General features: G+C 44.1%; 1 protein-coding gene across 1 annotated transcript; it reads right to left on the bottom strand.

Annotated features, from left to right (window-relative positions):
* Window positions 1-716: 716 nt before the first annotated feature.
* Window positions 717-13,057, bottom strand: LOC130476352 (cytochrome b-245 chaperone 1). The gene is made up of 6 exons (XM_056848289.1): window positions 12,940-13,057; window positions 11,375-11,416; window positions 6,519-6,592; window positions 4,914-5,010; window positions 2,973-3,117; window positions 717-843 (listed from the first exon to the last, which is right to left on the bottom strand). Exons 1-6 carry the CDS (start codon window positions 13,022-13,024, stop codon window positions 717-719), a joined length of 570 nt encoding a protein of 189 aa, XP_056704267.1. The 5' UTR covers window positions 13,025-13,057.
* Window positions 13,058-13,802: the final 745 nt, after the last annotated feature.

The raw sequence follows: 13,802 nt of genomic DNA, 5'->3' as shown, positions 1-13,802 counted from the left end.
TACAAGGATTGTGAATCTGACCAGAAAGCTCAATACTGAATAACAAATATTGCAGAGATGTGTTAAAAAACCTTAAATATTAACTGTTCATAAACAGTCGACAGTTTAAAAATATTTAGGTGGTAGGAGTGCACTGAAGCAAAATTTGTTCTCAACATGTATGTAGAAGTGTCTAATCCTAGACATTCTAAAGCATGTATCATGAATAGTTCAACAAAAGTGTGTCTGTTAAATGAGGATGCTTAAATGCTCTCATAACATGAGGTAAATATGTTTAAAACCTGAAAATGAATGTCAAACAACTTAAAATAAATCTTTTTAGATTAATACAGTTCACTGGCTGAACTGGTTAAGTATATTTCCAGTACATTTCCTGTCTTCCCTTTTAAAAGAAACAGAATATTAAAAGTTAAGTTAGGCTTATACCTATGCCCTTAACAAGAACACCTTCTTATTATGGGATTTATGAGGGAGTTTTCTACCACACATTGTATCTTTTGAATACTGAATTACAGTAGGTTTCCTCTGAACAGGAGTCAAAAAAATGTCACTGAAGTAGCAGTTACTAATTCAGTATTCAAAAGGTATGACGTGTAGGATTCCAAGCTACTGTAAATCTCTGCATCCATGGAAGACACCAAATCCTGAATTCAGCGGGAACAATATAGACTTTTAGGAATCAGAGAGCTCTTGCTTCCTGCGCCTCGGAGTTCATGTTAGTACTGGTCCCCAGGATCATCTGCATCGCTGCCATTCGTTTCACTGTTCTCAGAAACTCGATCATCTGGCACTTTGTTCAGCGCAAGGAAGCTAGTAATGAGCTTGGCCACAGCCTCCACGTCACTGTTGGGAAGAAGCAGGGAAGAGTTGATGATGCAAGTGCTCCTCTGAAAGAGTCATGGAAGTGTATGTACTTTAATATATATATATGCAGGCATCCAACAAAAGGGGCAATCATTCAAGGTAACAAAACTGGAAAGTATTCATAAGGATCCCCTTCAATTACTCATTCATTAAGGAGTGGGTTTTCTCCTTCTGTGACTGTTGTCCAAAGTCATAGGATTTCACACAAGCTTCATTGAGATGTCAGGAAATTATATCAAGGAATACAACTCATTCATTTTAGCACGCCGGCTGCTTAGAATTTAGCTGAAAACTAGACCCATTAATCAAAAGGAGAATTGTGCTTGTTCTCCTGCAGATCTGCTGACTGAGAAAGCAGTTTGGGGGTGTGTGTGGAATAAAATCACTATATATGAGGGAACAATGTGGAGCAACAACTGGGGAATTGTATACGCCTCTTCAAAAACCACATTCCAGGTTTAAGCTTAGACTTCTAAATATGAAACCCTGCTGACCATAAAAATATTGCCACTGATAAGAATGCACATTTTCAGACTCTGCAACAGGGCCAGTTACTAGGACTTTTAGTGCATGGAAACATAAGATGCAATGGACTGCAAGAACCTCAAGCAAAAAATTCCATGCATGCTTTCCTTATGGTGTACTTCCTGGGAGTCCACTCCTAGTAACCTGCTTAGTTCAGACACCACGCAAAAACCATGGTTGGAGTGGTTGTCTGAATGCAGATCACTCCACCAGCTATAGCTAGCTAGCGACTTATCAAACCAGGGTCTAAAGCTGGTCTTAATTATGGTTTCATATACTGTATGAATGCACCCCTCCTGGCTTGTTCCCCATTGATACCCTCCCAGGCTACAGAGAGAAGGCAATGAAATCAGCATTTGCAAAGATGAACCAAGATTTGAAAAGTTGTCTATAAGCAGAGTTCTGGTTTAACCAGTTAAACTAAACCATAGTTTCATATGATGCCTGATCTGACCTATAGTAGTCACACTCTTTAAAAGTGACCTCTCAGAACCTGAGCGCCAACTGGGCTCAGGGGGTGGCGTGACCCCGCTGCCAGCTTAAGTGCCTCTTATTCCGTGATAAGAGACACTTACACTGGCAGCGAGGGCAGTTCTGTCGGGGCCTGGGCACCGCGGAGCTGCACCCTGCTCCCTCAGCGGTGCAGTCTCTCCAGGACATACATCCCGGAAGAGACACCCGCATGGGAAGGGATGTTCCCGGGGGTGGAGCTGATGTTAGTCAGCTTCCCCAGTCCCTCCAGGCCAGGAACGCCACCTCCAGCAGTAGTGTTGCTCCGCCAGGTTTCTCCTGGCGCAGCCTCAATGAGGCAAAATTCCCTATTTTTGCTTTTAAACCTTTAAAAAGGCTTTTTAGGGGGCCCTTTCAGCGGCCAGGGAACCTTTTTGGAGGCGCCGCAGCGGTGCCTCGGCTATGCCGTCCCCGGCTGCCAAAAGGCTCAGGAATGAGCTGCCTGGCAACATCCCCTTTTGAGGAATTATTTCTTAACAACATAAATACAAAAACAGGCAAACTACCACAGAGTTCATAAGAACAAATCAGTGGCCAAAGATTTGCTAGGAATGGCTCCCTGTCTTTATTTATTACCACTTTATTTTGACTGTACCCATCTATTTAAAAAATTTTTGCTGGGGCCCAATTTTCAGAAAACACTTCTAAAAATGTATGTTTTCCAGTAATATGAATTATAAGTAGAAAGTAAAATATTAGAGAAAATATGACAAGTTTTTGACAGGCACTCTTATTATGAAAACATTTAGTGCCCAGGAACGGACGTTATCCAGGACCTGTAGAATGCCACCTTATGCTGCAGGGCAAGTAACAAGACACATAAATGAAATACCTACCATGTAATAAATGTTAATTGCTTGACTGCATATTTTTCAATATAATTTGTGATGCACAAGAAGTTACCTAGTGCCTTGATGCAAAACAGGCCATCATAAACAAACACAAACCCTTGAAAATAGACATGAAACTCCAGCAGTTTGCGTAGCAGCTAGAATCTTATTGTCACATCTAGGGTTAAATGCAGCTTCCTCACATATCCTGATCAATCGCAGAATACAAAGTTCCTACTGTACCTTCTACAGCCCATCACGGCAGTCTGCGTTAGAGGTTCCGAAAGCCCAGTGACAAATCGCAGGACAACCAAGTAGCCCTTCCCAAAATAGCGTACTTTCTCCTCCTGCACGTTCACAGCTCGAATTTCATCCAAACGAAACACCACTACATGGGAAAGGAGCAGCAGAACAGGTGAGCTATCGAGTAGACCAATTCTGAGCAAAGGGCTTGTGTTCTTTGAAACGCTATGTTCCTACCCCCTATGCGTAACAAAAAACCCAGCCCACGCTTCCTCTCAGACAATGCTGCTGTCTGCCTCTCATTAACTTAACGGATGACAGAACTAAAGGCAACCAAGGAATCTCAATTTCCGAAGGTCTTCAAGGAAGAGCTGGTGGCGTGGAACCCTTTTGCCCAAACCAGTTTCTCCTGTTTCAGGTCTGCGAGCTGGATTTTAGATTTCACTGCCGTGATGGCACAGTCCCTTGTCCTGTCAATCCTGAACAAAATTAAATCCTCCCATAACAGCTGAACCAACTTGTAGGAGGCAAATCCAACAGGCATCTGTTTGACCTTCATAGCTAGACAGTTTCCGCTTTAGAACTGTTTTACGGCAATGTCAGTATTTGTCCTTTGGGTATCAAAGAAACATGTCGGCGCACAGAGCTCCATAGCATTTGTGGAAGCAGACGGACAGAACAACATTAGAAAAGGCCATAGAGCTCATCAACTTCATAGGGGTCAACAGAGGTCAGCCACAATAGCTAAATAGAACCTCCATATTCCGAGGCAGCGTGCCTCTGAACAGTAGTTGCGGGGAGCGACAGCAGGGGGAGGCCATTACCTGTATTCCCTTGTAGCCTTTCCGGATGCATCTGGTTGATGACTATGGGAAACAGGATGCTGGACTAAACGAAACTCTGATCCAGCAGGTCCTTTCTTATACTCTTACCATATATACTTGCGTATAAGCCGAGTTTTTCAGCCCAAAAAAAGGGCTGAAAAAGACGAACTTGGCTTATACGAGGGTCAATACGGTAGGGTAGGGGAGGAGGGAGGGGGGAACTTACCGCCATCGCCGCCGCGCCCGGGAGCCTTCCTCCAGCCGGCAGGGGCCTTCCTTGGCCGGCAGGAGGTCCCTGCCGGCCTTCCTTGGCTCTCAGGCTCCCGGGCTCCTTCCTCCTGCCGGCAGGGGCCTTCCTGGGCCGACAGGAGGCCCCTGCCGGCCGCGCCGCCACCCATGCGCCCAGGTGCCTTCCTCCGGCCGGCAGGGGCCTGGAGGGCCTCCTGCTGGCCCAGGAAGGCCGCGCCGCCGCCGCCGATTCGCCGCGTCTCCCGGTAAGTAGGGGGTTCAGGGGCTCTTCCCCCTCCCCTTTGGATGGCACTGGGGTCGGGGTGGGTTGGGGTGGGTCGGGAGGGCCCGGGAGGCCGGCGGGAGGGCGACTTGGGGCAGGGGCCCTGCGCTCTAAAATGGCGGCCGCCATTTTAGAGCGCAGCATTGCCGGTAAAGGGAATTTCTTATTGACCCTCGGCTTATACGCGGGTCAATAAGAAATTCCCTTTTCTGGCCTCAAATTTGGGGGGTCGGCTTATACTCGGGTCGGCTTATACCCGAGTATATACGGTATCTAGTTCACCTTCCTGCAATGGTCTTACCTGCTTCATTAAAAGAGGAAAGATGCCCTGCAGTTCACCGAGGCAGTTCATTTTACTATCTTGCCAATGACATGAGAATCTTTTGCTCGTGCTCCATCTGTATGCACAATGAACTACATTCCTCACGCGTTTGTTCTTGCTGTTGCCACCCCTCCAGTCAGCAGCAGAATTATGCACATTTGGTGAATTTACAACTGATGCAGGTTATAGAGCAACACACGTTTTACATTTTCTTACCACAGAAAGCACACAGTCCTGAACATTTTACTACTTTTCTCCCCAATGTAGTACATTCATTACTTTACCTTGCTCATGACCAGCCCTCGACAGGGTCAGTAACTTTTTGTAAAGGTTAAATGTCTTTAGGATAACTTTTCCTGTGTCCTTTTCAAATACAGCTTCCTGTAAAAATATTTTTTAAAAAAACAGTGTAGAAATCGCTGTGAGGCAGAGGGACAATAATCGCTTTCTAAAAAGGGTATTTAGGACTCCAAGAACAAACACCCCATCATCCCCCTACACCAATTACCTTCAATTATCTCAGCAGTTAAGTAAATGTATAACAGCTACATAATAATAATAGATAATCATTGCTGTCCCATTACTGGATTATACTCTTCAGTTTAGTTCTCAAGATTTACTGGCAGGCCAATTTTGTCATGATAAACCAAGCACCATGAGGATTAAATGGATCAACTGTTCCTGGTAATGGAACACAGTATTTATTTAAAATATGTTTATCCTTAAATAGGACCCAAGTATTTATAACATCTGGATTAGACCTTAGTTTAGAATGTTGTGGGGGGGGGGGGGACGACAGCAATCCTTCCCAAGGATTCAGGAGTCAGGTTATTTTCACATGGAACTGCCTTCTACAGAATCAGACATTTACAGCCCATTCATGAGGAGAAGGGCTGCACTGGTGACTGGAGGCAGCACAGCCGCACTGCCTCCAAAGGAGGTCCCCGTCCCGTCCCCGCTGAGGCCAAAACCTTCCCTTCCCTCAAAAACCTGTGCAACCACTCCATAGGGTTGCATGGGGATATGCCACTTAAGAAGGAGGCATATCTCAAGAAAAGGGAAAGGGGGCGTTCCTGGGATGAAAGGCCTTAGGAGGGCGCCTAAAGGCTGCTCCTCCCCTGGCCCCAGGGACACCCCGGGAGGGCGGTGCACAGAAGTGTGGTATCTGGACACCGGCACAAGGCTGTGCCAGCGTCCCTGAGCGGCACTGCCACAGCAGTGCTGGGAGGATGGTATACGGGTCCCGTCCCCCACCATCCGTGCCACCCTTTTGGCTCAGGAATGGGCTGTCAGTCAGTCAAAATCAGCATAATCTCCCCCAATTCACAGTTTCTCTCCCGGGTCTCAGTGTGTAAGAGGACTTTCATGTCACCTACTACCCAGTTCTTTTATCTGAAGATGCCAGGGAAGGAACTCGGGACCTTCTGCATACAAAGCAGATGCTCTAACATTCTGCTATAGGCACTCCCTGATTTACAAAATATTACAAAAATCTGCTCAATCTATCTATCATCTGAGCAAACAAGCAGCTGCTTGGGCTGTTCCATGCTTGTCTCTTGAAACACATCTGGTTCCTCTTCAGATGGTCACAGTCATGCCCAAAACACAATAAGTAGCTGCTCCCTGCCTCCTGCAAGAAAAGTGCTTTCTTGAATGTAGAGTGCTTGACAGCACTGCAGAATCACTAGGGCTACTCTGGCACTTTGTTAAGTTCCTAAGTGGGCACAGATGAGAGGTTCAGAGTTTTAAGACGATGAAATGACGTCAGATTTGTGTTCTCCTGTGACCCTTTAGGTGAAAAAGAGAATAATCTACACGTACGAACACCTGTATTTGTACAGGGGGGGAAACCCTCTCAAGGGCACAACAGTACATTACCTACTGCTTACCTCCCAGTCCTCAAGATTTTGCACAGCTACAAAAAGACAGCCAGCAATATAGAAGAGTTTCCATCCAAAACTATCTGAATAATACAAAAATATTTCAGCCATTAGGATACACACAGGCCTGTTTTAAATATCAAGAATGCAGCTTCCTCAGCAATCTGCAATGTCAGATAGCATCACTAACCAGGAATTTCTCTGCTAGCTTTGGCGGATTTGCCAGCCCTGCCTGTTACTGGAACAGAAAGATCTGGCTATTATAATCCCTGCCTTGGTTGCTGCCACATTGCGCTACTTATGTGTCCTATATGAAGCTGCCTTTGAAGGCCACATGGAAACTGTAATGTGAAATTGTCACTGCCTGTCTTTTGATAGGTCCTAAACTCTGGTGATAAGAGCTCCAACAACTTCCTTGATGATTCATTTGTTTTGGGGCCCACTGCAAACTGCATATTTTAGTCCTGAAATCCCTCAACAGCTGGCAAGGAGAGTTCCCAAGGGAAGGACCACTCTTTTACCTTCCCATTCCTTTAGATCTGCCAGCGAAGCTCTACTCCAAATATCATCACATATGGATACCAGGATGGTGTCTACCAAGAACAGAGGGTTTTCTTTTGTCACGCATTATGGACCTGCCTTTCTTTGTAGATCTGGATGGCTGTGTCACATGTAACATGCACCTTTTAGGAGAACGGTAAAGACCCTTCTCTTCTGCCGGTCTTTTAAGGATATTTAATGTTTATGTAGGATGAAAAATCTGAGCTAACGTTTATTAATGATATGGTTTCTGCATTACATTTTGTAAACAGCTTTGAAAGGAGTCTAGAAATTTCATAAACTACATTTATATTCAGGCTGTTAGGCAATCAGTATTATAAACACACACTATGCTGCTGATGGGCCCTCATTGCATGTTCTGCGGGTCAGAAAACAGGTTTTCAGAAACATAACAAGCATCTTCATTCCAAGCCAGACCATGTTTATTACTAACCTCTAAAACCCCTTCATTATGGTAATTCTTCAGGCCATAAATTTGGTTGCGAAACACAGTGAGCTTTCCCACGTCCTGCATAATGCACTTTCTATCCACTTTCAATGCACTTTAACAATCGTTGGCAAGTGGATTTTGATATTTCACACAGTAAAACCCAGCTGCAAAGTACACTGAAAGTGGATTGAAAGTGCATTATTCAGCATGTGTGAAAGCACCCACAGTCTCCTTGTCTGGATGGGGAAAGGGCTGTACAAGATCTGGGACAGCAGAAGGATTACAGACAGTAATGCACGTGGAAAGCTCTGAACACTAAAAAAAAAAAAACCACAATACAAATGCTAATTATCACTATACAGGTTGAGTATCCCTTATCTGAACTGCTTGGGACCAGAAGTGGTCCGTATTTCGGATCTTTCCATATTTTGGAATTTTTGCATGTACATAATGACATATCATGGGGATGGGATCCAAGTCTAAACAGGAAATTCATTTATGTTTTATATATGTTTTATATGTACTTTGTACACGTGTGTGTGTGTGTGTTAAGTGCCGTCAAGTTGTTTCAGACTCATGGCAACCCTATGAATCAATGTCCTCCAAAGTGTCCTATCCTTAACAGCCTTGCTCAGATCTTGGAAACTGAGGGCTGTGGCTTCCTTTATTGAGTCAAGCCATCTCTTGTTGGGTCTTCCTCTTTTTCTGCTGCCTTCAACTTTTCCTAGCATGATTTTTACACACATAGCCTGAATGCAATTTTAAGCAATATTTTTAATAATTTTGTGTACATTAAACCATCAGTGGTGCTGCTGTGAGTAATGCCTGGATGCAAGCTCAAAATGTCCAGTTTTTGGATCAGTCCGGATATCGGATGTCCTGATAAGGGAAACTCAACTTGTACAAAATATTACATGTGGATGGTGTAAGCTCCTCAATGGGGCCATTCATACACAAATAGGGGAACTCTACAGACTTGGGAAATTTCTCAGTTGGTACACAGAAAAATAGGACTTCGTAAGTTCTATATACTATGTTTGTTCTATTCCCTGGAGTGAACAGTTACTGACATTATTCCTACTGCCCCTTATACTGGGTCTCTTTTCAATGTGCAAAAGCATCCCCAATTAAAGTCACCATATACCACCAACTACTGGATCCAGCACTGCTGCTGGAGAAAGCATGTTAAGGCAGTTGCAAAAAAATAATTTCGTCCAACTCAGTCTGGCCTGCAAGATGACCCCCTCCCTTGACATGACCAATCTGGCCACCTGGCTCCACACTAGGTTACAGCAAGACTAGACTACTGTAATGCACTCAACACTGGTCTCCCCTTGAAGTCAACTTGGAGACTCCAGAAGGTGCAGAACACAACAGCTCAGTTATTATCAAAAGCTAGATGGAGTGTGCATATTACTCCCATTCTGCAGTCACTCCATTGGCTTCCCATCCATCACCAGCTCAATTCCAGGTAGTGGCTATCACATACAAAGCCCTTCATGGCCTTGGTCCCTCATGTCTGCAGGACCACCTCTCTCCCTATGCTCCACCACACCAGCTTTGCTCATCTGAGCAGGGCAACCTGCAAGTGCCACCTTGTAAACAGGCAAGATCAGGGATCCCCACCCTTTTTTTGAGCCTTCGGGCACTTTTGGAATTCTGACACAGCATGGTGGGCACAGCCTCAAAATGACTGCCACAAAATGGCTGCTGCAGGAGGTGGAGCCAGCCACAAAATGACTGCCACAGCTTACATCTAATCACACAGTGAAGTTCTTTGTGCAGTAGTGGAAGCTGCTGCAAAAGCAACATTTTAAAAAAATCTGCACAGCCAGTCAAATCTCCAGCATGGTATAGTGGTTAAGAATGGTGGTTTGGAGCAGTGGAGTCAGATCTGGAGAACTGGGTTTGATCCCCCACTCCTCCACATGAGCAGCGGTGGCTAATCTGGTGAACTGGATTTGTTTCCCCATTCCTAGACACAAAGCCAGCTGGGTGACCTTGGGCTAGTCACAGTTCTCTCAGCCCCACCTACCTCACAGAGTGTCTGTTGTGGGGAGGGGAAGGTGATTGCAAGCCGGTTTGATTCTCCCTTAAGTGGCTGAGAAAGTTGGCATATGAAAACCAACTCCTCTCGGCTCCACCCACTTTCTAAAAACACTTGGCAGGCACCAGGGAAGGTGTCGGCAGGCACCATGGTGCCCATGGGCACCTTATTGGGGATCCTTGGGCAAGATCAACCACTGCCCTTACATGTGCACGCTGTTGTGGCCCCCATCTTATGGAATGGCCTGCCTGCTGAGGTCAGGAAAGCTCCCATCCTCCTGGCTTTCTGTAAACTGTGCAAAACTGAAGTATTCAGGAGGGCACAAGTAATTAGGGCTGTACTGTAATGAAATGGGTCAGAAAGATGTTTTAATAAAGGAATAGGGACTGTGGACTATACCACTGCATACAGTACCTGCTGTCTGCTTGTGTAAGCATGATTCTCTGTAATTTCTGCATCATTTAGCATGTAATGTTAATGTTTATTGCAGTGTTTGCTATTAAAATATTTTCTGTGTGTTTTATTTCTGTGTTTTAATGTAAGGTTTTATATGTCTGTTGGTGTAGTTTAAAATGCAGACCTCTAGAATAAGAAAGGATGGGTTAGGTGTGTTAGGTGTGTGTTTGGACAGAAGCTGCACCCTAGGGGGTGGAATTGACCGGTTTGTAGAGAGGATTGGTGTGAGCAAGAGGAGAAGAGAGAGGAGTGGATGAAGAGTTTGAGTGAAGTGCTGTGAGAGCCATCTGGGTTCTTTGTGGACGTCATTAGCCTAAGTGGCAAATGAGGATGGTAAGCCTTTAGGGCTATGGCTATTTGAGAAACTTCACAGAAAGAAGAACTGTACCTATCTGAAACCATTACGCTTATGAACCCTACTGAAACCAGTAGGCTGTTATACTTTTAAATAAACTCTATGTTTAAGTGAAAATAACTGTTTTATTTAGTGTAAAGGATCCCCTTTTACCTCAGAGCACTAACCATTTAGTCATTGTGGCAAATATAACTAAGCCAGAGTGGTAAGCTGCAGTACTGCAGTCAAAAGCTCTGTTCACGACCTGAGTTCGATCCCGACGGAAGTCGGGTTCAGGTAGCCGGCTCAAGGTTGACTCAGCCTTCCATCCTCCCAAGATCGGTAAAATGAGTACCCAGCTTGCTGGGGGTAAAGGGAAGATGACTGGGGAAGGCACTGGCAAACCACCCCGTAAACAAAGTCTGCCTAGTAAACGTCGGGATGTGACGTCACCCCATGGGTCAGGAATGACCCGGTGCTTGCACAGGGGACCTTTTCCTTACCTTTTAAGAAGGGGAGAGCTTTGGTGGCAGTGAAAGTAAGTAGGAAATACTAAGAAAGGCAAGAAGGCAGAATAACGCACATCATCTCAGGACACTACAGACAGGTGCCATTAGCGACATTACATACAAAGGGTCTCAGAAAGACACAAACACTTATGCTTTGTTTCAGCTCAGTTTTCTACTTGTTTTCAGATTTCTGCAATCCAAGCCCAATTGCTTTGTTTATTGAATATCCCATCATGTTGACTGTATTGACTTATATAGTGTAATCTGTCTTGGGTCTCAGTGAGAAAGGGTCCATCTCTTGTGTCCATCTATATGGACTATTTTTACTGTGAACCAGTTAAGGAATGCTGACTCATGTGTACATTTCAAAACCTCTGCCAGCTATTCTAAGCTTTTCAGAGAAGCAGAATACCAACCAAATAAAGTAAAACATATCATGCTGGGCTTTTAAGGAAAAGATATTTTGGCTTCCAAGAAAGTTCTAGTAAGTTCTAATGAAAAGTCCCCATTGAAGTTACTGAATTTTACCTGCACTGTAGTAAGCTGCAGCCAGGCCCACAGAGGAGATTCCTAGAAGAAGAAAAAAGAGAAAAATATTAACTCAGAATGAAGAAGAAGCAGCGCTGGTTTTTATATAGCAATTTTCTCTACCTTTTAAGGAGAATCAATCTGGCTCACAATCCCCTTCCCTTCCTCTCCCCATAACAGACACCTTGTGAGATAGGTGAGGCTGAGAGAGCGCTAAGAGAACTGTGACTGGCCCAAGGTCACCCGGCTGGATTCATGTGTAGGGCTGGGGAAACGAACCCAGTTCACCATATTAGAGTCCGCCGCTCATGTGGAGGAGTGGGGAATCAAACCCAGTTTTCCAGATTAGAGTCCACCACTCTTAACCACTATATCACGCTGGCTCTCATGTAAGTTCAGCTATTTATAAAAACCATCAGCATCTTGCTCTTACAAAACACACAGCTTTGCTGGGCCTTTCTACTATTCACCTTCATACCATTTCAAAGAACTGATCACTCCCTGTGAAAAGAAATCTTTACTGTGCACTAATTGTCCCATGAACAATTCCCACTAACCAAACAATCCACATAGGCGGAAGAACAGGACAACTCACTAGGAATCGCCCTAAGGTGCCAAACATAAAAAGATCAAAGGACAAAGAATGTATGATACTGCGATGGACAGCTGCATTCTAAGGAGTTGTCCTGATCATAGAACCCCGTGATTGACAGGGAATTTGAATGGTTCTATGGATCATGGTTTCCAAGGATGATGGTTGAAAACTGGCAGTTGAGGGTTGACTGTTGAAGGAGAGAGTTAACAGACAGAGTCTGGAGGCAGCTGAGTGAGCTGTAAGCTGTCTGTGGAGGATTCTCCTTGGGAGTGAGAGGAACACACACTGGTTTTAGGATCAAGCAGGATCCATAACCAGTTATAAAGGGAAATAACTCTATTGTAGAGAGGGTGATCCCAAAGTGATTATGCGAAATAGCTCTAAGGAAAAGAGTGATCTCAGCTTAAAGAAGTAAAATCAGAAAGTGTGTATACGTTCCTAACTCCTCCTAATTAAGAGATATTGTTTGAAGAAGCCTATGTGTATGACACAAAGTAGTGACTGCCAAGAGAAATCAACCTCAGTAAATAATAAACATATCAACACTCGTATGACAACCACCTTTGCTACATCTTGAAATAATAAATATCTCTTGTGTAGATCTATCAGAAGTTCCTCATTCTTGTGTTTCTGTTACAAGCCAAGTTCATTTAATGACACTTTCTTAACCTGACCTTTACCATCCCCTAAGCGGAGAAAATTAAAACCTTTCAGAGCTTTACTTCAAACAGCCTCTCGTGTGCCAAATATTTCTGACTTTACACAGAACCAAAAACAAAAAAGACATCCTCCAGAAATAGTGATTTTTATACAGAAAGAGTTTCTTTGGCAGATTCCCCAACCATATTGTGCAGGGCAATATGAGACAGTCATAAGTCTCAGACGTGATAGTGGTTGATGAGGGAATATATATATACACACTGAAATAAACGTGATCCATTACAGATATATACAAGGATTGCAGTCTTACCTACAAGGAGAGACCATGATCTTATGCCAGGTGACCTTTTTAAATGAAGAACATCGTTTGAATGGGTTTCAACCAGCATATACATTTTCGGGGGCGAGAGGGGGAATCCAAAGAGACCAGCTGCACCTACAGAATGATGGAGGGGGGAAAAATCAACTAATGCATTGCTTCTAGGGCCATGCCACTTTTTCTTTTTCCTTGAGAATACTCTTCATACCCTGAAATCTGACTACCAGATTCTACCAACTTATTTGGAGCTTCATCACCCATGCAAAAATGCTGACGATCAAATGTGTGCGCTTTAAAGCGGAAACTGCACCTTTGACATCTGCCTAAGCAACACTAAATTTAAAACAATAGTAGAAAAGAGCAAGAGTCCAGTAGCACCTTTAAGACTAACAAAAATATTTAGCAACACTAAATTTAAAACAATAGTAGAGAAGAGCAAGAGTCCAGTAGCACCTTTAAGATTAACAAAAATATTTAGCAACACTAAATTTAAAACAATAGTAGAAAAGAGCAAGAGTCCAGTAGCACCTTTAAGACTAACAAAAATATTTTCTGGCAGGGTAGGAGCTTTTGTGAGCCACAGCTCACGCTGTGGCTCACGAAAGCTCCTACCCTGCCAGAAAATATTTTTGTTAGTCTTAAAGGTGCTACTGGACTCTTGCTCTTCTCTACTACTGCAGACAGACTAACACAGCGACCCACTGTGAATCAAATTTAAAACAATTGTGGCTTTTCCAGACAGTACATTTCGGTGTCATAAAGCGAAACATCATCGTAACAAGTAAGCTGCCCCCCCCTAAAAAAAAGCCTTGCCACTCCCCCCCGCAACTTTGTGGAAAAAAACTACTGCACAT

The sequence above is a fragment of the Euleptes europaea genome, chromosome 1 (genome assembly GCF_029931775.1).
Source record: "Euleptes europaea isolate rEulEur1 chromosome 1, rEulEur1.hap1, whole genome shotgun sequence".
Classification (NCBI taxonomy): domain Eukaryota; kingdom Metazoa; phylum Chordata; class Lepidosauria; order Squamata; family Sphaerodactylidae; genus Euleptes; species Euleptes europaea.
The sequence above is the reverse complement of the archived record's forward strand: the minus strand, read 5'-3'. Positions and strand labels throughout refer to the sequence as shown.